Source organism: Copadichromis virginalis, linkage group LG5 (assembly GCF_057382275.1).
Source record: "Copadichromis virginalis isolate Kocher_CV1m ecotype Utaka linkage group LG5, C_Virginalis_male_GT1.1, whole genome shotgun sequence".
Taxonomy (NCBI): domain Eukaryota; kingdom Metazoa; phylum Chordata; class Actinopteri; order Cichliformes; family Cichlidae; genus Copadichromis; species Copadichromis virginalis.
Genome location: NC_140622.1, coordinates 24,763,135 through 24,790,245, shown reverse-complemented (window position 1 = coordinate 24,790,245; position 27,111 = coordinate 24,763,135). Strand labels below are relative to the sequence as shown.

The window sequence follows — 27,111 nt, the reverse complement described above, 5'->3', positions numbered from 1 at the left end:
CAGTGCTCCATAGTAAATTCCCATCATTGTATTACAGTGTAATTTTACTTACCTTTAATACAGAAAAACACTTTTAAAATATTTTCCTAGCGCTTCTGCTGCTTCATGTAAAACTTTTTTTTATTTTATTTTATTTTATTTTTTTTTTGCTGTGCTATTTTTGTGTGGTATAGCCTTCTAAAAATGTATGATAGGATTACTATGGTTCTTTTATGGGTTTTAGGGCTAATCACCCGTTTACCTTTTTGTTGCCATTAGTGAGCTCCATCAGCCGCGTTTTGAGGGCCCGATTTGGCAAAAAAGATGACGAGGATGACTGTGATAAGAAGGATGAAGATGGAGAAAAGAAAACAAAGCATAGCATCGATGGCATCCTCGGTGATAAATGTAAGTTAACAGCAGAAAATATATGGCCCTTTTGTATATGTCTGAAATAAGAAATTATTATTATTTATATTATTTAGAGTAAATTTCAACCTTGTAATCAGGAAGCAAGTGTTTTAAATAGACTTCCTACTTCACGTCCTCTTGGGAAATTGTCCCACACCCGAGCTGCAGCTAAACGGAGTGAATTTATTCCTGCTTTTAACTCCGAGCCAGCAGTTGTTCATTCACTCAATTATTTATGAGAGCCTTGGCAGAAGGTATTTAACTGCAGAAAATTAATTTGTGTAGCAAATTCCTCCTCATTCATTCACTCATTTAACGACCTCTAAACGACAGCTGACAGTTGACCCATTTCACAATCGATGTCAGTTCACCGACATTTCACCACTTGTCAGTTAAAGTGGAAATCAGTGTTCATATTATTATTTGCTCTGATGCTGCTAGGAGGGGAAATAAAGCGATGCAGGTATTTGCTGTCAGCGCCTTCCGTATTTATGAGGCACTTCGAAGGATTTTGGGTATATCCTGTTATATAGGATACGTTCGTTTTTGTAGCTTGTTTTATGTATATTAATTATGAAATTGTTAGACCATGGAATCATGGGGAAATTTCTTTTAATTTCAGGTATTTTTTTAACATGATCTTCTGATTTTATCATATTTTATTTTTTGCTATTATTTCTTTACGCTTGGCTATGAAAGCGGGAGAAATGCACAGTGTCTGAATCAAACGTCTGAAAGGGTTTAAATAGATTTTTTTTTATCACAAAAGAAAAAGAAAAAAAGGGACGGCCAAGAAGAATTTTTCAAACTTGAAGATGAACTTTACGAGCAAAAAAAGCCCTCCCCTCTATTGATGCGGTTTATAAAGTGAAGGGTCCGATGTACAAAAGCAAATCCTGGAAAGCAGGGCAGCGAAAAGGAGAGTATGGGTCCGTCCATTCTTATTCAAAAACCTGGTTTAAAAAAAGAGAGAGGGAGAGAGAGCGAAAACTTTGGACAAAGGGCAAGAAGAGACATAAAAGGAGATGAATTATTCAGTACGCCCCGCTGGTAGATAGTTTTGTAATTTTATATAATGGTCCGTTGGAGAAGAATCAAGTGATAGCGTGAAAACGGTCTCTTTTTCTTTCACACCACGCGCTAATGTTAGGGAAAAAAACAACCTTTTTCTTGCAAAAATGTCCAATGTTCATATAGATGAGCCGCAAAACGTGCAGTCTCAAAATGACCATAGTAATAATTTTTATTATCATTACAACGATAAAAAAAATGCGCACAACTGATGCACACGTTTTGCATTTTGAAGTTCTTACCTGCAAAATCCTCGCGTAATTATTGACTATTTACTTTTTTCTTTTTTCTTTTTTTGATGGTGCACAATATAGACATAATTCTCCTGCTTCTATTTTTTCTCCTTACCGCTGCTCGTGTTTTAAATTGGGGTTGATTTACGTTGCTATAAAAAGAGACGCACCCTCTGCGTAATGCAGTTTAGACTACCAGCAACCGGATGGCATTTAATAATGTTAATACTTATTAGAGTAAGCACTGGAAACGATGGTTGCTGAATAGGTGGCTGTGTTCGTGCCGGGTGTAATAGCTCGCAGGCATGGTAAGAAATGTATTTATCCCCAATCAGCCCCTCACTCTCCGAGTTTGAAGCACAGCCCTTATGTGGAGAGGGGTTTTAAAGCAGATTAAATAGAGCCTTTTATTTCTTTTCACTTTCATCTCAGAGCGGAGCTCACAGTGGCTCGCCCTGGGCACAAAATTCATGAGATTTTTTTTTTATTCGTTTACTTATCCAGATTTTAAGACTTTATTTATTTATCTATTTGTTTATTAGGTCTGCGCATTTGATTTTCTCAGAGGTTACATCACGGATTTATCCCAGCTTTAATCTAGCTTTATTAAACGTGTATTTAAAGTCCTAACCACATGACAATAATGTAGATTTTATTTGCTGCATGAAGACAGCTGTTTGTTTGTTTTCATAAGGTTGTAGTTGAAAATAAACCAATCAAACCTCAGCGCATAACCGCCGGAAAAGTCTCGCTTTTAGGGCCTTTTGTCGTTGATAACTGTTTGGAGTGGTGATCCTGGTCCATCCCACAATTTGTGCAGAAACAAATTTCCAGTCCAAGGTGCGCACTTCAGTTGTCACGCACGGCTATTAAAATCAGTCCCAGGGTTTTAATTGCGCGCAAGAAGGTGCTTAAAGACCGCTGTGCGCAAACGTGGGTATCGTTATGTTTTGCGCCACCCCGGTGAGAATCAGAAGGCGAATCAGCTGCCTGGCGTCAATCTGCCACACTGATGCATCCAAACTGACCGTTAGATGCGCTGCAGACACGCGATGGACATTTCAGCAAATCGCAGGATTACCTGAGGTCCTCGGTGTAATTAAACAGATGTCAGAAGGGATTATTTCAAGGCAGTGGGGAGGGAAAGTGACAGAGCAGAGGAGAGGTGTGAGGAAGCCAGACCAGCCCAAACAGCCAGGTGGGACTGGGAAAGAGGAGGCTCTAACTGTTACTATAGATCCATATTCAGTGAAATACAATTTGGAATCCAGTGAATGTAAGTCGCATACTGCATTCCTTCAAAAGTATGTGGATCGTATTGTCTCTTTTCCTTTTCAGCTTCAGTTATAAGTCGGCATGTTTCATTAATTACGACGGAAACATGTTTTCTTCAGGTTTACCCCTCAATGCCAGGTACCCTGCATGTGATCTGCTACAGAAACAAACAAACAACAAGGGGAAAAATAGTTTCTGCCTGCATGGTGATGAAAATGTGAAAAGCTGCCCTCTCTGCGCTTTCCACATCACAAACGCACGTGTGTGCGCGCGCGCACAGGGAAGCGCGCCCTCGTGCACGCACACCCAGTCTCTAAGTGTATGGTAATATAATGTAGCTATATTTCGGGTCTAAAGCCGTGCTGAATGAGAAGGACAGGGGAATGAAGCGAGAGACCACTTCAAACAAATCCATCTGGAACAGTGTGTGAGAGAGATTCAGTGAAAGTATGGGGAAGTTATTTAGCTATTAATAACGTTTTTTCCTCAGGCATTGAGAGTGACTCCATCTGCACTTTCTCGCAGCTATTTGGCTGGGTGGAAATTGAGGGAGACCCAAATGTTGGGGAGAGATAACATACCCATCATAGCCCAGACCCTGCGCTGTGCTTCACTGCATTAAACTCGGATTAACCTCCCCTGTCCCCGCAGCCACTCAAGCCACATTTCACTGGAATTTACATCGGTAGGCCTACATCTCTTATAAAGGGGGCAGGAGCTGAAAGACATGACATCGTCGATATTATTATTATTAGTAGTAGTAGTATCATCATCATCATCATCATCATCATCATTATTATTCTTATTATTTTTATTTTTATTTCCAGTACAAAAATAAAAGTAATGATATTTCAATTTCATTTTTCCATTTTTAGCTTAATAAAAGAAAAGGTAAGAAAGCAAATATCATAAAGAGTAATTATTTTGACAATAATTAACACACGCTGTATAAGTTTTATTTGGTAATTTTAACATTTCTTTAGAAAATATACATTGTGAATTGTTTTTAAGATGTCCGGACACCCGGACACCTCTGGGTTTTTTGTTGTTGTTGTTGTTGTTGTTTTGTTTGTTTTTTACACAAAAAGAAAATTTAAAAATACACATAAGTACCTTTCTAACCTTTCTTTCGAGACTGCAGTAGTCCAAATAGTGGTAGGTTAACAGGTTTCAGTGACTGTTTATAAACTATAATAATAATAATAATAATAATAATAATAATAATAATAATAATATCGACACCTTAGATAGATGAACGATGAGCACATTTAGCCCATAGCTTGGTCATGATGTAAATCCATTATTGTTAACGACGTCTCGCCGTCATTTTGTCATTAGTGTGACAAATTTCCATTTCGGTATCAGCAATGTGCTAAAATTGTAGATTTAGAAATTAAAATTAACAGCGTACAAAAAAAGAGAAACATTTCCGCATTTCCGTCACTATTTCAATGCACTCCCCACCCCTCCCTTCTTTAAAAAAAATCAGCCTTTTTTCCTTCAAAGATTATGGTGTAATTTGTTATTTAATGACATATCGCGAGACTTGATGACAAGCGCTACAAACACTGTTACAAATTGGTCTATTGGTTCCAGCGAGGTAACGTGAGCAAACCGTGCAACATAATAACAGCAAACTGCGCTGCGTATGAGCGGATATTTGAGCGCTGCATCATTTTTTTTAGGGGAGTTCAGTTTAAGCTTGTAGGCCTACCAAACCGGCGAGACATTTCGGTGTCAGGAGCTTTAAGTGTCCAAAGCATTAGGCTGCAAATAAGAAAAAAAAATCGAGTAGGCTTAAATTCATTCTCTGCTGACATTTGACTTTGATCACATGAGAAATATTCATGGAAGCACAAACACTAGCTCTGTCACCATTATCCAAGCTGACAGTGATACCTCTCAAGGCTGTCTATTAATTAAAGTGGCGCTTACCATGTGGGACGACTTCCTATCTGGGTACAAAAATGGTTTTTCCATCTCTTGTGGGGCTCTTGAAAAGGGGCAATCTTTCCTCTCCAGCTTCTTGTGGGAAATTTAAAAGTGTACAGAGGAAGACATGGGGATTTCTAGCTCATTTATAAAGACGAGTTTATAATCCTTTCCTGCTTAATAACTTAAAAGGATTCAATTTCTCCCCTCATTTATGGGGTTATGATCACACATTGTTAGGCGCAGATAGCAGCATTTCAAGGTTAACATTTCCTGCTCGAAAATATCAGAATATAAGCTGTAAGCCCATAGGTGCCCTTTGTTTAGCCCGCAATTTCCCCCGCAAATGCTGATAGGCCCATTTTAGATGTTGTTACTATTAATGTGATAACAACGAGGAAGCCGAGGAAGACCAATTCGATAAGATGCCTCTATGCCACAGAGCATTTTTTAAAATGATATGATATTTAATTATAGCATATAATTTCACCATCGAGAATTAAATTCAGTAGGCTTACGCTGACTCTGAGGATTGAATGTCTGGTTGGGGGTCTCGAGCCATACGAGACAAATTAAAGAGGAAGCGTTGCCCTCCAGGTATCCTGTCACAACAGTAGGGTGCTTCAGCGCGTCTCTCATTTCTGTCTGTGTTTTATTCCGCCAATTTTCACTATGGGGCTCCGAGAACCTGCGCAGTGCCCGCGGGGCTCTGGTCCAAAATAAATAGAGTCTCAATTTTTCATCATCTCTTTTTGCTCAAGTTTGCCTTCTTTCTCTTCCTCTCTCTTGTCCTCATTTCCTCCCCCCCCCCTTCTCTCTGTCTCTCTACCACGTGCATCACACGGTCACGTCAACAGGTGGAGGTGTTTAAAAACTCCGAGGAAGAATTTCCATTCTTTCGTACAGCTCCGGGGTTTCTTTTTGATGCACTTGACTTCCTTTTTTGATTGTGGTTTAATAATTTTTCTTAGCTCGAACGGATGCAGGTTTAGAGCCGGTTTTAAACAACTGTCGTCGTTTTAAAATGTCAATTTGCCCGAACTTTATATAATAATAATGCGGGAGTGATGGATTTCATGACATTTGAGGCGCTTTAGGGTTACATTGTGGTATTTTCACGGAAGCAACTGCAAAAAGCGCACTTTTTAAAAATTACCCGTTTAGAATGTGACAAATTTCACCGACTTATTATTATTATTATTATTATTATTATTATTATTACTACATTGAAAGTATCGTTGCTGTCAGCAGCAGCCCGCCTGACATCGCCTCAAAAACATTTACATTTCCACTTTAGGGGCTTGACGTATTCTCCAAATTGCCAGCGCTTTGTTAGCATTAATGTTTAATTGGCTGGAAGAAGATGAATGAGGCTGACAGGAATCAGCTGTCCGCAGAGTCCCCTGTGAGTCTGACTCGGAAATCATAACCTGACCAGCTTTTCCTCCTCTGAAACCAGCTCGTTGAACTTGTCACATCTAATTAGGGTGTTAAAACGCACCGAGAGCATCGGTGGGAAACAGTAGGTGGTTGGTCCGGGGCAGCCAATAAGGCCTTTTTGGGTCAGATGGTGGGAGGGGGAGGAGGGGTGGGCAGCGTGGTTGGATGGGGATGTTGCTGAATTGGACCGCTGCGGGCTTTTATTTCTAAGCAGCACCCCCTTTTTTCCGCTATTACTTCAATTATGGCCATCCAGCGGGCTAAACAGGCCAGCGTGCATGGACTCTAGCCTTGTTTTAATTAGGTATGAAATTAATTAGAGCAGACATCTATTAAAGACTTTTAAGTTTGGCTAATTTTTTTTCGACAGAGTTTAAAGGTATAACAGTGGATTAATGGCTTACACCCAAAATTACATTTTATTGCATCCCATAATTTCTGTGCTGGCTGTCTAACAGGTGTCAGGCAAATTTAGAGATACTGAAAGTTAATTAATATTTTTTTGATGGAGTTATATGCGCTGTTTGTAGAAACACGGACGTGCATTTAAAGCTTAAAGCGGAGTTTCTCATTTCTTTAAAAAAAAAAAAAGTAGCACAATTTTTGCTCTTTCAAGAGCGCACACACATATACTCTTTACATATAACATTTTATCTTATTGTGTTGTTGGAGCTGACTGGAATGGAAAAATGCAATTGTCTTCCATCTCCATTCTAAGAGACTGCATTTTCTTTCTTTTTTTAAAAAAAATCTTTTTTTTCTTGTATTGGTTAAAAGCTCTGTGATGTCTGACAGCCTACTCTCACCATTGTTAAATGAACAGCCACTAGAAAAGGAAGAGAGAAAGAAGAGGGAGGAGAAAAGGCCCGTCTGTTATTTTCTGTCTTGAGACTTGCTGCATAGGCTATTCAGCCAAGTTGATGAACTCCTCCAAAAAGTTTATTAAGGGGGTGAAAACAATAAGAACTAAAGCCTTTGGGTGCCTGGGCAGACAGTTTATAAACTAGCTGCTATTGTGCCTCAAAGGCAGATGCATGAATACTTTTGAATAGGGGCCTTCAAACTGACACGATCAGGCTGGACAGCAGCAGTTTTAAAGGGAGACAGGGTGCTTCTGCTGCAGCTCAGATCTCTGCCTTTTTTTTGCATTAATGTACATCTGCAAAGGAAGGGAGGAGGAGGAGGAGCTGGGCACTGTCTGTCATAGCCAATGGTTTTCTCTGTGTCTTTGTATAATATGTGTGTGGGGGTTGTTGTTTTTTTAAGAACACACACACACACACACACACACACACACACATATATATATATATATATATATATATATATATATATATATATATATATATATATATATATATATATATGGAAATACCTATTAACATATTCTTAGATTCCCTGAATCCAATTGCAATAGAAACAAAAGTATATTACAAAGCATATCATCTGTATTTATGTTCAAACAGTACGTTTTTTCTTTTAGTACTAATGCTGTATTTTTTGGGCAGAAAATGCATAAACTGAGACAATTTCAGACAAAAAGCTTCTGACCAACAATGCACCGCAAAAAAAGGGGCACAAAAACACAAGGCAGAAATCTGTTCAGTGCCTTAGCAGGCTGACGTGGATTCACCGTTGATATATTTTTTTTTTGAATGGGGCACAGTGGTTACGCACACTCAAGAAGATACATTATTCCCTTCCTTTTCAGTAAACAATAGACTGTCACTCTTTATCCTTCTTCCCTCCTCTGTCCCTCCCTCCTCAGCTTTCTCTTTTAGCCCTCTTAGTCTCTGGCTCTGTGCCTCACAACATCAGAGGGAGTCCAGTGATTTGTGACCCCAGCAACCCACACTTAATCTCGCTAAAGAGGGGGAGCATCCAGTTTACAGCTTGGCGGGCCCCAAATAGACCAAGCCTGCTCTGGCAGGTGTCAACATTAGCAAACAATTGGTCCCCAGTCCCATGCCCCATACCCCAGTGCAACACTGAACCTAAACTATTTGGGGCTCTCTGAAAGGAGCCACATAATAGGGAATGTGGAGGGGAGGAGAGGAGGGGGAGGACAAGGGGGAGATTACACTCTCAGACAGCTATTAGCAGGGATGAGGCTTTTCTAAACAAACAAAAAAAAGAAGAAGAAGAAGATCAATACTGTGTTAGTTTACCAAGTGGAGTCATCTTTGTGGCTTTGGAGTATTTATTTTCTGCTCCATTGTTTTTCTCGACTTCTCAAACGTCTGTGGGCCATATTGGCAATCCAATTAAGTTTGGCAGGGGGTCCCTAGAAGGCCTATTTCTTCTCGCGGGCAGTTGTGTGTTTGCAGTGGGCAGCTCATTCAGAGATTTGGTGTTGTAATGAATCCTGAATGGTGAGTATTACCTTCCATAGTGGACAATGACTGGGCTGTCCAGAGGGGAAACAACACTCAGGGATGACAGAGCTGTGTTTAGCCCTGTGGGATTGCAGTCCCTCTACTTCATTAGACAGGAGTGTCTTTGCGAGGAGAGCAGAGGAAATGGGAAGGGAATGAGTTGACATGTGGACTGCTGCTAGTGTTGAGTGGGTATGTGTCCTGACAAGAAGGCCAATGTTTTTTTTATAAAGGCTATTTATTTATCTTTCAGTGCTGATTCGTAGCCATGCCACAAGGAGAGACAAGTGTTCTCAGCAGGGGAGATTCGTTTCAAAGGTTTTAATGGGAAAACCTATTGTATTTGTTATGGGAGAGAAATCTCATTTAATTGCTTTGAGATGTGCTGTTGGTGTCTTTCCACCTGGCCTCCAGAAGAAGAAGAAAAAGAAAGAAAAAGAATAAAAACACTGGTTGGTGCAGTTGTTTTTTCTACACATCGCTGGAGTAGCTGGTGTCATTTCAGTACCATAAACAAGGGTAGTGAACAGTAAAGTCACCGTGAGCGTTAATGGCATCTGGACATCACGCCACTTACAGGACAAAAAAAAGCTCCAAACGTCACAAACAAACACTGATGTTATTGTAAATTTCTCCTGCAGGTAAAAAAAATGTGTTTTTGTTTTGTCTTGGCAGGGTGACTGCCAAAGGAGACAGATAGTTTATTGTCATTCCAGCTCTAGGCACTACATAATTAACCATGTAATTTCATAAATTGTAGTCAGCTTGCTTAATAAGTTATCTACCAGACAACATAAATGTTGTAACTGGCTCACAGATAATGTCGCTAAATGACAAAGGCCTTTGAAATCGTGGAAGTTTCACCGGTAATTGTGCATTATACTTACGCAGGAAATATCAGTCAGCAGATGAAATGCTTCGCTTAGAGTTTGAGCCATTTTAAAAACGAAACTGTTGCCGTTTCCTTTGTGTTAGCTTTTCAAGCCTGAGAAAGCCGTTTTCTGCGGCGTTTTTACACGTGTTAGACACACACTACAATTATAGTGACATTTTTATAGCTTTACCTTTATTTTGCCCATTGTGTTTTAGAAATATTTATTATAAGGATTGAATATAATTTAAAAAGCTTAAAAAAAATCATGTTGTCGCAGCATTTGAATTTTATGTTAGGCCACTTTTCTGTGAGGAACCCAGAACAAAAAACTCTGTTGTCCGCTTGAATTTTCTGCCTGTCTGAAGTAGAAATTTTAAGATGAACGGTGCAATAATAAGCAGGACCTTTGGCAGAAATAGATCTTTGTCTGGGTGATTAAGCCATTGTCATTGTGCTAAACAATGAAGGATCGCAAACATAAGTGTTCAGTACATCAGGACATCTCGGACTTTATTATGTCCATGTAAAATTGTGCACTGGATGAGCAGGTCGGAGCCACATAATTTACTGAAAGAAATCTAGTTTCCTCCAATTCACCTTGCCAGCTAAGGTTGTCAAACTCTGACAGCTGGCACGGATCGGGGACAGTGTTTCGCATTATGGCCATCCACTGGTTACCATGGAGCTGCATTAGAAAAGACAAAAAGCATTTCTGGCTAATTTTATTACAATGCAGGAATAGCCCACATAATGTGCAACAGTAATTATGTTTAGCACAGTGCACCCGCGCTCTCCCTCAGTGATGAATGAGAAGCATTGACCATGGTCTGCTAGTTTAAAAATCGCCATTAGCCTATGCTACTTAGGGCCAGAACATTTCACATTTTATGCTCTTGATGTGCTTCGCCACTGAAATATTCATTTGTTTTAATTGTGCATGTTTTTTTCATAACCACAAAGACAATAAGCATGTTCCCTAAGTGTTGCAAATCAGAAATGTGTTTTTTTTTCCCTACTAAGTTAAACTGTGAAAGCAGTTGTCCAAACAGTGGGGTGGAGCTCCTGTCCTAGCCGTCAAAATAACAACTTCAAATGTTGTCCCCTATTTTCAACTAATGGGCTTATTTCTGCATCGTCAGTCATTCTCTCCTTGGGGAATATGTAGTCTCAGTATAAAAAGCTTTTCTACTGTGCACATTACAACCCCTCAATATGGCGGGCTCTCGGAAATTAATGCCAAGCACTGTAATGCTTTACTGTGGCCAGAGAATAAGCTCTCTACAGGAAATATTCATTAAGTTCTTGTATATAAAGGAGCTCTTTGGTAACGGTTTGTTTATTTGCAGCCTGCTAAATGTTAGTGGAGAACAGCACGACTGCCTTTTTAATAATATATTCTCCAAGGTTTTTGGATCAAACAGCTTTTTATTAGTTTTCACTCTAAAATAATATTTCAATTCTACATCAGCAGCCAGACAGGCATTATAAAGAAATGTAGATGTTCCTGTGGCAATTTAACAACTTTTATTTTCTTTTTGAAATATTCTTTGAGCTTTTGTTAAAGTTTCCATCTTCCTCTCTTTCACCAACTCTTCTTTCCTTCCTGATGTCCTCTGTGCCACACAAACTTTTCCGCAATATTTGCTCCCCATCCTTGTCCAGAAAATTAGGAAACTTCCCTTGGGCGCATAAAAATGTCCGCTGTGCATTCCTATACTGTGCCCAGTAATCTCTCTTTGGCTTTGTTGAGAAAATGATTTGTTCCTCCAGGAGACCTTGGCTCATAGCCCTGAGACGTAACTGTTTGATTTCGTGCGAAGTTTTTTTTTTTTTTTTTCGAGCTTTTTGCTGGGGGAACGGGGCTCTGGCTCTAGTGCCATTTGGCTGAGACCCCCATGGGCTCCTCTTTTTTTATGTTCTTGTGCTCTCGTTTAATTTCATTACTTTTGCTGTGACCTCAATTAGTAAAGACTTGAGATCAGGCGGTGACATTCTGCTCGACAGAAAATAAAATCTGGTGCAAAGCTCAGTTTTAGTGGGCTAGGGAGAGGTGGCAGGAGCCCGGGTTCACATTTTGTCTGCTTAAAGTCTTTAAGGGTCCACGTGGCTCTGTAATCTGACTTTGTTCCTTAAAAGTGACACAGGAGGAAAAATAATGAAAATTTTGAAAATAAGCAAATGCATTTGGATGTGTGAATAAGGAAAACTTACTACTCACAGTGTTTAAAGCACATTTTCCCCAAATAATTACCCATTAAAAGGGTTACTAAAGAAGAAATTATCTGTTATAAGACTTTCCTGTTGTGGAAACAGAATGTCTTAAAGTCATAAGCAAACATTTATATTGTAGCTAATATCCAAGTTTTAGTCAGCAGTATATTAAAGAAAAAGAATCCCACCCTTCAAGCCCTTCACGCTTTCACACTCAGGCAGCGCAGAGGCATGGGGAGTCAATATGTCAGCGTTTATGGATGCCCTGCAGAGCTGCACAAGGCTGTCAGGCCCCTATTCATGCTCTAATGGCCCCCTGAGGAGCTCGTCTCTCCGGGCTGAAAAGGCCGTGAGGCCCAGTGGACGCCCTGTTGTTGAAGGTGAGCATGCGCTCTCATGGACGCGCTGCGCCTTCATCCATATGACAAGAGCCATAAAAGAGCAGCGCTCTCGCTGCTTCTCCCTCTCTGTCTCCTCTGCTTTCTCTTTTGCCCCCTCCCCCCCTCCTCCCCCCCCCCCCCCCCCCTCTCTGCCCACCTCTAAAAGAGAGAAGGGGGCTAATTGTTTGTTGTGGGAGCCAAAGATTATAGAGCCTCCATCTTTCTTCCTCCTTTGCCTTTTTCTCCTCTTCTTTTTTTCAAGCGCCTCCTAAAGAGCGCGATTCTGTCAGAGAGACAAGAGGAAAAAGTTTGGGAATTTTCCTGAGGAATGCCAACGTAAGAGAGCCTAAATCTCCTGACAGTGACAGGAGGAGATTTTGCGCTTGGCAGCAACAACGGGACAGTCTTCGGGTTCACTTGAAGTTTTTATAAAGTAATAGATAACTTTATGGAACGTTATAGACCTTAGAGCTCTGTTTCCGGTCTCACTTTGCTATCTTACCACTTGAAATAGATTTTGGGGCAAGTGCCAATGGGCCTCAGCCACTTGCTACAAACTAGTAATCAGTATGATATGCATGAGACAAAACAGAAACCGCTGATATCTGTCCATAAAGGTGATCTAAGAATGATTTTATTTTAGATATCTGGTGGATTTTCATGTCCTTATGTATACTTACACATCTTATCCAGATTCAATTTTACCTAAATGTCAAAATACTGCCCAGAGAAGGTCCTTGTCAACAAGGAGAAAAGTGATAACGCTTTCTGGCCTATTACCAGACGACCAAGTGAGCAGTTAACCTGGTTTTGCCACACATGCAGCCTTTTGATAAATTATTTGGTGTGTTGATCTGACTATTTTATTACCATACGAACGAGTAAACTCGAGCTGTTCCGAGGTTATGCGTTGCTTTCAGAGTTTTGAATTTGTTTTTCACATGCGGGGAGATAACTACAGGGGGAATAAAAGATTATTCATAGAGCGTCTGTCTATAAACCATTCTGGTTATCGCTGTCGTCTATCTTGTATTCACACGAGGTTCCTATCTCAGATACATCCTGCAGTAAATGCCTTGAATCATATGCCTCCTTTAACTTGGCAACCCCTTTAGGATGAACAGGCAAGTGCATTAAGCAGAGATGCCGCACCATTCTCCAAAAAATGCAAATTGGGAAGTTGTTAGTTATTTGATGTTGCTGCACGATCCACCCCCCGCCCCCGAAACATCCCTCCACTCCAGTGTTGGTGGTTGAATCGCATGCAGTCCTGAGGACAGGCAGGGCTGTTTATATGCAGGCCTGGAGCAGCAAAGACAGCACAGAGACAGATGCATGTCAGAGATAGCAGATCCCATCTCAGGCAGATGCCTCTTATCACAGGCCTGTTTGCATAATTAGGCCTTTTGATATTCACCCCCTCTGACTGACAAAAAGTATAATTGCGGTATCAAGTACGACAAAAGGTAGGCACAAAATAAACAAGTCAACATAAATAGGGAGAAAAGATGTGGTGTTATTTTTGTCCTGTGGGAAAAAAGAGGGAGGAAAAAACACCATTTTTAACTAAATCTGCTGTCAGTCACAGTCAACTGGTGTGACTCGGTGCTCACAGGCTGGTCCTGTGAATGCCTGCAAAACAGAGAGCGTGAGGCCTGATTGTAATTATGCTGGAACTAATATGCTTTTCAAAATGAGCCATTATGAGCTAATGCTGCACTGCCAAAGCCCTGTCTGTTTTTGTCCCTCTGTCTTGGATAGTTTGCAAAGGTATGGCTGATATTGAGGCCATGGGTTATGATATCAGAGACAGCCTGACTAGGATGAGTGCCACTTTACTTGATGCTAATACTGCTGACAGGTGAGATAGGGGATAAAGCACCTGCACTGCTGCAAAACCATGATTTTTTTTTCCTTTTTTTATGATTTTGAAAGTAAAGTTTTAATCTTCTGGTAAAATGGTCTTTTGTTTTTGCATTGTAATTCCTTCCCCAAAGTATTATTTTATTTATATATTTTACTTCTACATAAAAGCTCTAAAATAGTTTTATTTATCAGTCCCGAGCTATCTTTTTCTTGTGCTTTTTAGCACCAACTAAACGTATCAGATGCACAAATTTGGCCAGGATTTTTAAATGCCGGGCGGGCGTGAAGTTTATTGGTAGGATGACGTATCGTAAACCTGTAACCCCGCAGATCATGTGGTTAATTGTGCGGATTGATTGGACAGCTGTCCGTTTAATCAGGATTACTTCAGTGTCTCGGGGGTAAAGGTGGAGGACCGGAGGAGTCCGAGGGTTTGGAGGGAGAATGCGAGGAGCCCTGGAGGAGTAGGTGGGGAGGGGGTCGACATTAGGACGAGTTTTGAGGAAACGGGGTGATGAGGATCCCAGCTGCCTGTGTTCTGTCTGCAAGGTCAGCAGAGGAGCATCAAGCAAGAGAGCAGGCTTTAAACCTCACAGTAACCTTAAAACTATTAACTAGCAGCTCGAGTCCTTCAAGACCAAGAGGAATGTGCTATCTAAAAGGTCTGCTCAGAATTAAAGCATCGCTGACGCAAAGTCACGCTGAGGTGAAAGGATGTGGTTCTTCACATCTGTAAGCTTCACGTGTACTATAGACCCCACCCCCACCCATCACCACCCATCACTTATTTCACTATACCAACAATAGTTCGTATAATAAAAGCAAAACTCTACAAAGCAACAAACCCACATTAAAACCTTAACGAAAAATTGCTAAATACTAAATATAATAAATATGTTTGTTCTAAATAGACCTCCTATTGAATGATATAGACATGGATGTGAAACATCTCAAGAAAAAAAATACAAATATGTGTTTTTTGATGGCTTTTCAAAATAAATACATCTTAAATAAATCTTAAAAATATCATAAATAAAATCTGATTAATTTTCCCAGTTGGTAAAATACTAACTGCAAAACAGAATAATAGAAATAGGTGTATATAAAATGTATGCAGCTGATCTGCACAGTAGTAAGGATGTGTTTACTTGTATCACTGACTTTTTGCCTTCTTAAACTTATCAGATCAGTCATATTTTGGGACTGTAACTTGTAATATTGTAGATCAGTGTTGTATTATCTTCAAGTCGGTCCTTAAACCCGTCTGTGCAATAACCATCTCGTTTAACCAGTGCTAATTTGAATCTTTATCAGGTATTTACTTTGACAAAGCAGAGTGCAAACCTGATTAATTCCTGTTTATTATGGGGCACAATTTTAAATCAATGTTGAGGGAAAATCTCAGAGGGCCCCTGGAGGAGAGTACACGACACTAATCGTGCCCACTGGATGCCACATAATTAGATTCTAATTGCACAATAAGCAATGAGACAAGGCATGAGTGGTTTATCAATATCCCACGAACATTTGAATGGAAATTACAGCAGTCGTATTATATAAAGGTCTAATCAGAATGTACCTTTTTTGTGCCGAACAGACCATTAAGGAATTGACCTTGACAGCCCTGCAGGGATTTTGTTCAGTCGTATTTTGTCTTTGTCTGTTCACCTTGGCAAATAAGTGAGGAGAAAAAGGAGACATGAAATTTTGATTTTAAAGTGTTTTGTATCGAAGACAGCTGAAGACGTGGCTGTTTTCTCTGTATGTACTTGTGTGTGCGTGCATGCGTGCTTGTGTTTAACTGGCATATATTCAGACCACGTTTTAATTCCTCCGCTCTTTGGATAGACTTGTCCTTTATTGCAACTCCGCTGCAATCAGCGGCGGGCTCTCTCTCACCCAAATATAGTCAGCATATAGATGAGTTTCACATCCAACCCCGTTCCCAGTTGGCTCCATACAGCGTGTGCCGTGTTCCATTTTTCCTTACTCATTACAGGCAGGGCCGCTGACCTCGTGCTTCTGGTTCATGTATGAGAGCAGATGTGTTGGCTCTGCGGGGCTTAATGACGAGCAGAAGTACAAGCTATTGTCTGCTGAGGTGCTTAGGCGTCATTTGCCTGCTAATGGGTGCTAAATGTGACAAAGATTGCCACATCAGCTTAGCGACAAAATAAAGTCAGTGAAAAAAAAACCCCACCTCGAACAAAGGGGAGGACAAGAAAATCGGTTGAGGAGGAGAAGACTTTGGTGTCTTTTTCCGAACCCCTTGAGAATGTGTCGGCTGTGGCCCCGGCGTCTCCCTGTAGGACACAGAGGTGACTTTGGAAAGTGATCCGCAGACCGCTGGGCTGGTCTCAAGTGTCGTCATGGCAAGTTATTGCCCAAATGGATGTACGCATCCTCATGAAAACCAACAAAGGGATATGTGGTGTATGTACATATTCAACTTTGTATGTTCAAGGGTGTTCTGCAGCGGAGTGAGCTTGTGCTTCAAGAATCAATCTTTATTAAAAAGGATAAGACTGAAGAATTGATTTAATGAATGCGGCCTCATGTCCTGCGGACACATGTAATCCGCAGAGAATCATTGAGCATGAGCTCAGGGGGACAAAAAATGTTCGTAGAAGACTCATAGAGTGGCCTGTAATGATAGTCTCCATATAATCCCATAATTCCTTGTTTAATTAAACTCTGGAGCTGGCCTTGAGACTCCGCCAGCTCTGTTGCTCTTTTGTTCTCACAGTTGTTATTTGGAGGCCAGGTCTGAGTATTCTTTTGTCCACTTATGTTGAAAGATTTGACTAGAGTGAGCTACGAGCGGAGATTGGAGCTGTAAAACAACAAATCAGTCGCAGGCGAGACACTCAGGTGAGCAGCATAGTTTTTTATTCGAGCTGAATGGCAAAGGGCCTCTGTCAGAGGCGGAAATCTCTTCATGCACCCTCTTCTTCAGTATCTCTCTTTATTTTCCCTCTCCCACACTTTCTGGACTGTGCGTGATGCAATCCAACTAGGCCTGGAGCAACACTGGCACATCACGCAGCCTTGTCAATGTCTCAATGAGGAAATTATGAAAATATGAATTTTATGACATGAAATGAAAAGGGCCATGTAGTTTGAATAGACATGCAGAGGAGGTGAAAATGATGCAATTTTCTAAATTCAGTTATAATGGTAATGTGCAATGGTAATGCATATTTGCTGTCAAAAATTTCCCTGTCGGCCTGGATTGTACGGCTTTGTGCTGTATCTATATTCCTCGAGCAAAAATTCAGCTTAGTTGAATGCCTAAAAAGTAATGTAAAATGTGTTCTAATTCATTTAATGACAGCAGATGGAAACACATGGGACTGAATGGTTTTGGTGTGATATTGTGTTCTATTTTATACGTTTTGGCTGCACTGTGTATGAGCAGTGTGCCCTGGGCCAATGACAGAGAAAAGCAGGGTGAGGAGCAGCAAGGTGGCCTGTGCAGATTAACCCCTCTACCCACCAACACCCCACTCCCCCTCAGCTCTCTGCATTCACAGCCTCTGGGGCCCCTCTCAGAGGCAGGATTGTATATCAGGGGCTCTTCTATATTAAATAAATATCCACAGATTAAGATAATATTCTCCCAGTTGTATACTGAGAGAAAAGTAGCTGTCATTTGAATCCACTGTGTTGCCAGTCCCCCACTCTTGAGACTACAAAAGAGGCTCTTTTAGAATCCATTTAATGCTGAGTTTATGATAAGTTTCAACCCATATTTGCGGCTATTTTCCCCCCTCACTAGTCAGTATATTCACATAAAAGGCTTCTTAGCTTGTTTTCATTTAGTGGCCCTCTGTCCTTTCCTTTTCCCCTCAGGTAACCGGACAGATGATGGTTCAGATGTCGATTCTGAGCCCGACTTGCCTCTTAAAAGGAAGCAGAGGCGCAGCCGCACCACTTTCACCGCCGAGCAGCTGGAAGAGCTGGAGAAGGCTTTCGAAAGGACGCATTATCCTGACATCTACACCAGAGAGGAGCTGGCTCAGAGGACGAAACTTACAGAGGCCAGAGTACAGGTTAGACAAGCAGTGCCAGTACTCGGACTGATAAGCATGCACACTGTGATGTAGTCAGACTGCATGAAAACGCATTTCCGCTGGTGCTCGGCTGTGAAGTTTGGATCATTTTGAGACCCCTTTGTCTGAGACATCAGTACACAGCAAACATCGCTTTCCAGTTTACTCTGAGAACATGCAGCAAACCTTGTTACACTGTGTTTAGTAAAAAAAAAAAAAAAAAATGAAAGAGTTCCAGTGATTTTTGATGCTGCAAACATCCACCTATGAAATCTTAAAGGTTAATTTACATGAAAAATTAGCAGCACAGTGCTCAGTAGTTTATTTGTAATTTAGGTACATTACTCCTTTAAGAAGCGCATGTGTAATTGAGGTTTAGCTATGCTTTGTGCAAAAAACCCATCAGTGCTGAAAATCACTGAGGCCTAGCTCATACAGAAGACTTAAGGGATTCTGTGTTGCATAAATGCTAACATCTAACTAAAGCAACAACTAAAGATACTGCAAAGAGCAATATCTTTTTCCCAAAACCTAACATTTGCCTTCTTTTACCCATGGTACTGGTGTACACATCCATCAGGGCTATATTGCCCCTTTTTGTCATACTTCACTGTTGCATGTAAGGAAGCTTGCTGTCTACCATTATCTTTCATGTTCAAGTACTTTGACAGAGATACTCCCCTCCTTCGCACCTCAGATCCGGGGACCTGTCCTACAGCCTGAGTGCCCTGCAGTTGTATGTAAGCTTGAAGAAAGATATGTACAGTAGAGTTATAGCAGCAGCTGTTCTACCAAAGACTGAGGGAGAGAGAAAAAAAGGGAGAGGAGAGAAAGGGAATGCATTCCTGATGGATTTCTCATTTCGGCCTTTGGCCAGGATCTCATCCCATCACTTTCAAGCTCGCCGCTGCTTGTAAAACCCACCACATATCACACAGGGCTCTTCAGCCTCTCTGGGGACCCTATGCTCCGACAACAACATTAATCAATCAACTGCTAGTAAAAAAGAAAAAGGGTCTGGGGCACCCCTCTCCTCTTACCACAGTCATTCACACTACCCTAACCCCTCCAACTCCTCACTGCATGCTAACTGTGCATCACACTCCAAACATGCAATTGGGTAACTGATTCCACACATGTCTTTGTCCATCTTGAAACCCCCCAACAAGGATGTCCAATATGTCTGAGTGTGTAATGCCTCACTCAGGGAAAGAGAAATGTATCTCACCGCTGTTACAAGGCAATATATTTGAGGGGGGTTTCTTTTAAAAGTGTAAGAAGCGAGTCAAGACAAGATAGTTATTTTATTGATTTAAAAATAGCATTCAATTTTGCATTTTGATCGGACAAATATAGCCACACAAACTAAGCAAACCTTATGACAGAGGTGATATAAGTATATACATCTTTGTAGTGCACTTCAAAGTCATCAGGGAGCGTGGTCCCTCTTTGGGTTTAAAAGAAAAATTCAAGCGTGACTTAATGTGTATCTCATGTAAACATGAGAGCAGGAGAAAAAGAACATGAAGCGACTGCTGCCTCTCTGCTGTTAGATAATAGACTTAAATGATGTCATGTGAAAACCTGAGGAATTTGAGACATGGCTATAATTTGTTAATGCTGTTTTGCTCGTAATCTAATTCTTTAAGGCTTTGAAAGTCTCAAAAGGTCAACTTAAACTTAATTTTCTGAGAAGGTTACAAAGAAAGGGACTCTGGTAGCCAAACTATATTAATGCCCAAAGTTGCCCTACAGTGTGACGAGCATGTTTCAAGGATTGTGGTTCTAAGAATTTTCTGATAGTTTTATCTCTGTGTTTCCCCAAATATATCTCGGGGTTTGTTCTTAATGACTACTGGAGATGCCACATAAACATTTCAGTATTTAAACAGTGAGAGAGAATAGAAGCTAAATATGAAAGGATGTTGTTTAAATGTAAATTTGCCAGCTTGTGCATGTGAGTGCTATTTGTATCACTTGGTTCGGGAAATTTCCACCAGCTGGGCTTACATATAGGTGCCCAAATGGCCCATCACAGGGCAGAAGAGAGGAGACCCTTTGGCCTGAGAGAAAAGCCTCTCCAGCACAGCTGCAATGACGTATCTTCCAGATGTCGTTCAGAGACTTAACCGGTGTTTGGGGCTGAGAAACTGTCCGTAGGAAGGGGGGTGTTGGAGGAGGCTCATAGACTCATATTTTAACTCGTATGTGTGTCAGCTGTCACGGCTCGCTGTTATCCATTTGTCATTAAACACAGCGATAATGTGAAAAGCAGTTTTTAGGTTCGGTGCAGAGGTAAAAGCACTCGTGCGGCAAGCACCTCTGCAAACATGGCCGCGCTGGCGCTCAGCAGCCAGAGCTCAAAGCCGTGTTGTAAATTAAACCGCTTGATTCTCGCTGAAGTGATGAGTGTTTGGCTTAGCGCTGACTCACAACCCAAACTCGTAAACAGAGCTAACTCCCTTGTGTCTGCCCTCGCCTGCCATTTTAAGACCCCTTCACCATCTATCTTTATCAACCTCGCTGTCCCTTTCAGCAGAGCTACCAGCACTCCCTTACCACCCCGAGCCCTGCAGTGGTTTTATCACCCCAACTGACAAATTGTGGGATATGATCCATATCTCTCAGCAATTAGTTCCAGCCTGTCTCAGTAGGAGGGGACACTGCCAAGTCTACCTTCACTATATCCTCCACTGATGCAGTATGCTCTGCCACTTTCCATCTGATAACCCCTCAGTTTTAACAGGAGCAGGCAACAAAGCCATTCCAGGAGAGCAGCGCTTGTGTTTGCTCCCTGTGTTGAGGAGTGGACCAGGATGGGGAGAGCTGCGCAGGCCTCCATAAATCAGCTCTAGCAAATGAAGCAAATTACATTCCCCTCTATTTAGACTGAAGTTTCCAAAGAGACTGACTCCAGAGTGTCGGCTGAGGCTCATCATCTCAGCGTGCGGCTGCTGGCTAGCTTTCCCGAATCTGTCACATAGGTCCCCTTTCATTACCAATAAACATTCTGCATGTAGCTATTATAGGTAGTGGAATCTAATAAGGTATAAGCATTGCTTTTACGAAGTGTGCAAATCAATTTGGTAAAAAGTTTCTCTCTTTATCTGTGGCTCGCGCTGACCTCTTGGTGCATGCAGCGAGCAACAGGGAAACAGGCCTCGGTGGAGTCTGTTTGCCGGGCCGGCCTCTGCATCTGTACGTCACAGAGCAGTGTAGCTGAATTCAGACTAATGCTGATTCAAACGTTCCAAATAGCTGGTGAAAATATAATCTTAATGTCAAAAGGTGATACACAGTTCCCTGACTTTTAGGTCGTCATTGAGTTTCAGCAGAAAAGGCACGATGGATCGATTGTTGCCACAAAATCCAACGGGCAACTACATTCCCGCCAGTACGGGTTTATTTTTCATAAAGGAATAAATAGGATTTGTGTAGATTGTACGGGAGAAATTGTTGCAATGCATCAGTGTGAATGTTCTAACAGTTTCTTATTATTAGAATTTAAATGACTTTGGTACAGTGCTTCTGTACTCCTGATACTTATCAAGCTAATCCCACTCTCCTCACAAATTCACACTCCTAGCTACTTTAATTAGCATAGTGCCAGTCTGGAAGGCAGGCAGGGAGGGAATCAGAGAGAGGGAAGTGGGGAGTGGGGGGTAAAGAAGAAGAAGAGGGGAAGGCGAGAGGAGGGGAGGTGTGAGGGAGGAGGTGAGGGGGGTATTGCGTGGTGTGAGACAGAAGAGGATTTGTGTGTTGAAGCTGGTTGCATCACCCCTCTGTGTTTTCTGTGGATATGAAGTCAGCAGCACATTTTGTTTTGTCATTATCTCGGCTCTTGGTATTCATCTACCGAATGGTGCAAATTGGCTCCTGAAAGGCGTCACACATTCAGTACTTGTCTTTGACAAAATAATTCATGGAGGATTGTATAAATGGAGAATCCTGAAATATGAGTGATCCTATTTAAGAGAAACAACACTGACAGGTTTTTACTGCAGTGCAGTGTCACGCCTTTACAGTGTTAGTGTGAGTGTGTGCGCGCGTGTGTCATCACCGATCGGCGATAAGAAAACGCCAAATGCCACTTGATCGCTGGGAGTCGATTCTGCTGGCTGAGGGTGAATGGAAGATTACATGCAGCGAAGAGATGCATGCAGCTAAACACAGACACGAGACTTAAACTGTCCTGCTCCTTGTCGTATTTGCAGGGGTTTTTTGTTTTTTGTTTGAGATGTTTCAGGTTTGCATCTACGGCCTCTACTCTGGTTGCACTCGACAACAATCTTCACTCCCAATGTTGAGTTTTAGATCTCCTCTTTTCGCCCTTCCTCCCAAAACTTCCTCCATAAAGATCCAGAGCTGCTGTGCAGGCCTATCCAAGTGCACTAGATGCAAAAAACAGTTTAGTACATGAAAAACAAAGCACAAGTGAGCCATTGGAATTCAACTGCACATTTGTAGGTAGATAGGGAGTCATGGAGAAGTGCTGCAGCTCTCTGTACTGCAGAGAATTAAACCGGATTGGGGATAGCAGAGGAGAATCTGTGGTCCAAGGTGACTTTGTGATCAGGTTCCAGAGCGCAGCCTCAAATCCTCAGCTTCAGGCTGTGTGTTAGTCAGTGTGAGAGTGGATGTGTGCATGTATAAGACTGTGCAAGTAATGTATGCATGTGTGTGATAGTGTACAGGCTCTTGAATACATGTTTATCCCAGTCTGTGCTAAGAGCCCAGTGATTGCTGGAGAAAGCCATTCAGTCTGTGATGCATGCTCATCTTCCGTCCAATATGTTAAACATTGCATCCACTGTTTGTGCATGTTGACAGAGCTGCAGCCTGTATGGTAGCCTGCAAAACTTTCACTGTTGAAATTCTCAGAGTACTGCAGATTTCAATAAATCATGATGATATTCCAGAGTTTTCTCTGTGTGAGACTTTCCAGCAGCTGGAACAAGATGAGAAATGATTGAGATCAGACCCCTGTGCCGCAGAAATAGCTTTTCCATAGTAGCATGATAGATGAAATGTATATACTAAATTATTTAACTGAACATTTGCACTAAACTAAATTTGCACAAACTTTGTATGTCAGATGTTTTCAACAAATGTTCACAATTAGGACAAAATAGGTTTAATTAAAAAAAAAAGTAGTTTGAAGTAAAATATATAAATATATAGGCAAAGTTAACAATAGGAGGCTGTGAATATGTATCTGTGAAAAAGGAAAATGGTGAAAGCAAAAAGTGACTTCCGTGTTTTAAGCGTTTTTGTGGCTACCATGATGGAACAGCTCCTTCCTAAGCTCAGATGACAAAGGGAGAAGGAAGTTAAAGTGAACATAAAAGACGAGTGGGGTGAGTCGATGAGGTCGGAGGTGAAGTGGCACTGCGGGGTGGGGTGAACGGGAGTGTGTGGAAGGAAGGGGTGTACCCCCCCGTGTCCTCCTCCCCTGAGCCTAGGCAGCTGTTTGTCTGGCCCAGTTGGAGCTTAGTTCAGACCTTGGACCACGCTCCACTACATCCCAATAGCAGAAATTTCCCGAAAGCCACACACACCACATTTGTTTTGGAATAGCTGATTGAGGGATTCAGACGTAGTCTTCAGGAGCAATCGGGCTTGAGATAAAGATTTCCTGTTGGTTTTCCACCTGCATAATTGAGGTTTGCCCTTTTCTCAAGTACCGACACAGTCATCGCCTGTTGCATCTTATTTTCTTTCTCCTAAGCACTCGCTACTAAACTGAGTAATAGTCAAAATAAAAGAAAGGAAAAGAAAAGAAAAACACCAGAGGCAGTGAATGTGTTTGAAAAGAAGCACATTCAAATTAAGATCTCCGACGGGCTGAGATCCCTTGTAGCCTCTACAAGTTTATATGTATGTTTGTGTGTACAAAAAGAGGCAGCCCCCAAAAAGCAGTGAGTATGTCGCTGTGTAAGTCCCCTTGAAAGTGTCCCTCTTTAAGACCTGTTTAAAAGGGACGCCCCCTCTTTGTGTCCACTGTTCTCTGTGGCGTATGGAGGGGCTTTTGTCCCCTTCTTTCATGTGCTCTCACAATAGCCCTGGCCGTTTGAAACACAACAGTAGATGAACTGCGCTGACAGTGTATTAAACTCTGATGAATTGCCTGTGCGAGGCATAGATCAATGTCCTTCAACCCTTAGCACACAGTGAAACCCGGGCCTTGTCTTGGTTAAATGGAACAGGTTGCAGGATCTTTTCAAAAGGGCTTGATTATATTCATGTTTTGTTGAAGCAGAAGCCTTTTTAAAGTGTATAAATCTTTGCCGTTCCAGAGGGTCCAATTTTTCCCCCCCTTTCATTCAGGGAAGTGACATTGTCTGTCTGCGCTTCAGTAGCGCTGCTCATTTTGCGAGCATTTTTGCTGTTTGTAGCCTTAGAACTTCGCGTTTCGACTCTGAAGTTAAAACCTGTTTTTTTTCCCCTTTAAAAACAACCACACGGCCACACTGAAACAGAACAATAGCTATGAACAAGTTAACTGTGCTTCCAGAAATGGGGAAAATGGGCCTCCCTCAAAGCATGCAGCAGCTTCGCAAACATACTCGAGGTGTGTGATGCGGAGCTTAGTGACCTACCTCTGACCTTTAAACGACTCCTTCCTTCTGAAGTGGACTTAGGGCAGCCTGTTTACATAGATCACAGCCTCAACCACTTAAGAAAGACAGGGACCACACTACTGAGCTCCTACAGCACCAGCAACAACACTCACGCCAACCAGCAGATTAATTGCAGGTGGCAGGAGCCGGCAGACTCCACTGAGAGTCTAAACAGACTCTCGTTAAAAACAGACGACGCTGAAAACAACAGCTGAAAATGAATCAAATCAAATCCTGTGAGCCATTTGGATTCATGCCTTTTACAATATCTGGTTTATTCCCGCAGGTCTGGTTCAGCAACAGGCGGGCTCGGTGGCGCAAACAGGCCGGGGCCAATCAGCTAGCTGCCTTCAACCACCTTCTTCCTGGAGGATTCCCACCCACGGGGATGCCAACTTTACCCACATACCAGCTACCAGAGTCCAGCTACCCCAGCACCACACTATCACAGGGTGAGGTTGACACAGCATCCAGCCAAAATATACTCTATGTTCTGTTCTCGGAGTGTAATCAAATTTAGGTAAATATTGCATTAGTCCTGCTTATTTGTGGTATGCCATCCATATTTTTTGTGGTAATAGTGTCATAAATTATGTCTGAATCATGTGCAGCATATAAGAACCATGCAGCGAGCAGTTATCTTTACAATCACATCTTTGTCACAGTGGGACAAAAATAAGGGTTGTATTATGAGCAAAGGTCATTTCTGTCCTTTACGCTTTTCCTTTGTAAAGCTGCATTTCTACGTGCCAAAGAATACACTGGCAGGACACCTAATGTGTGACTTATGACTGACTGAGCTCAAACTGTGAGGCCTCTGTGAGGATTCCCGGTGGGCCTCAGCCCAGATTTTAAGAAAATTTTAAGAAATTTCCCTGATTTGTTCTCACCTGTGCTCATGTGTTGTTGTTTTTTATGTCAGAGGGCAGCAGTACATTGCACAGGCCCCAACCCTTGCCTCCATCCTCCATGCATCAGGGAGGTCTGAGTGCTGACAGCAGCTCTGCTTACGGTCTGTCGTCCAATCGCCACAGCTTCTCCAGCTACTCTGACACATTCATGAGCCCCTCAGCATCCAGCAACCACATGAACCCCGTTGGCAACGGGCTCTCCCCGCAGGTCAGTCCACTGAACTTTCATCACTTGTCTGCATATTCCCACATAGGTGGTGTTCACACTCTTTAGTGTACCAAAGTCCCTCCTCCCCCTCCTCTTCTCACACTTCAGAATGTGTAATTGTATTTGACTGCAAATTAAAATTCAGAAACAGCGTGTTCAGCAAAATAACTGCCAGTGTGGGCTTTTATGTTCATGTTCCAAAGCCCTGGATTTATTTTAGCTACTCTAAATTGCTACATTTGTAAAACAATTGGATTAACATCAACAAATTAAAATTCATCTTGATAGCACCGCAAGTACTCAAGCTGCTCCAAACAGCGGTTTCGACTTTCCTGGGACATCTAAATCCTGCACAGCACAGAGAGAGAACACATGCAGATGAAATAATTAGCTAAAGCTTATAAATGTATACCCATAATCTTCTTCACGTAATTGTCTGCAGCTGGAGGACTCCAGTGCTATGTGTGATTTTGTTCATGTCTTTACGACGCGATTTACAAGCATCTCTGAGCAGGGTTGCACATGCTTCCCTGTAAGTTCACCTTACTGCTCACTTTACCTCCTTTTTTAATATTACGGGGACCACCTTGGGTTTCCCTTTGAAATAAAAAAGGACCATCCCCACCCATTCTCCTTTTGCCATCTCAAAGCACGCGGCTATATGTGCACATTTGTTTGCCTTCTTCTCTCTAAATTGCTGGATTTCAGATGTTTAACCTCTTTGGACTCCTCCATTAATGAGCGTTTAAATAGGACTCTGTGGTAAGGGTTGAGCTTTAAGTAGCAGAGAATGAAAAATGATTTGTATTGATGCAAATCGTGTGTACGGAGTGAATTATACACAATTACCCATCAATACTGGCCAGTCTTGCCCACCCTCACCAACAAGATGTGGTTAACAGGCAGAAAATAAGATTGAAATGGTGTGTAAAGAGTTGAAAATGAATTTCAATGCTGCATTTGTCCACAATTACCCCGTCGTTCACACGTGTTTTATTGGGAGTTTTTTTTTTTTCTTTTTTTTTCTTCAAATATTTCTCAAAGCAGATTGGAAACATTCTTGGTATTACCCTCTTTCTTCAGAGAAGAAAGAATTAAGGATTTTGTGACAAAAAAGAGATTTTCTCTCCTTCTGGAGCGACGGAGGATAACATGGAGGCTCACAGCGTGTTTGATTGTTAATCGTGGCACAGAGGCTTTAACTGCTAATGCTCTCACTGCAAACCTGCAGAAAAACACCAGGAACATGGAGTCTTTTTTTTTTTTTTCATTA

The 27,111-nt window shown here is 41.7% G+C and overlaps 1 protein-coding gene across 2 annotated transcripts in view; it reads left to right on the top strand.

Moving 5' to 3' along the window:
- Positions 1-27,111, top strand: part of pax7a (paired box 7a) — a 42,787-nt gene that overhangs the window by 2,975 nt on the left and 12,701 nt on the right. For both annotated transcript variants that reach the window (XM_085456929.1, XM_085456928.1), the window contains exons 4-7: positions 259-387; positions 17,900-18,099; positions 25,006-25,171; positions 25,642-25,838. In XM_085456929.1, coding sequence (XP_085313055.1) covers positions 259-387; positions 17,900-18,099; positions 25,006-25,171; positions 25,642-25,838 — 692 coding nt within the window. The remainder of the gene's footprint in view (positions 1-258; positions 388-17,899; positions 18,100-25,005; positions 25,172-25,641; positions 25,839-27,111) is intronic.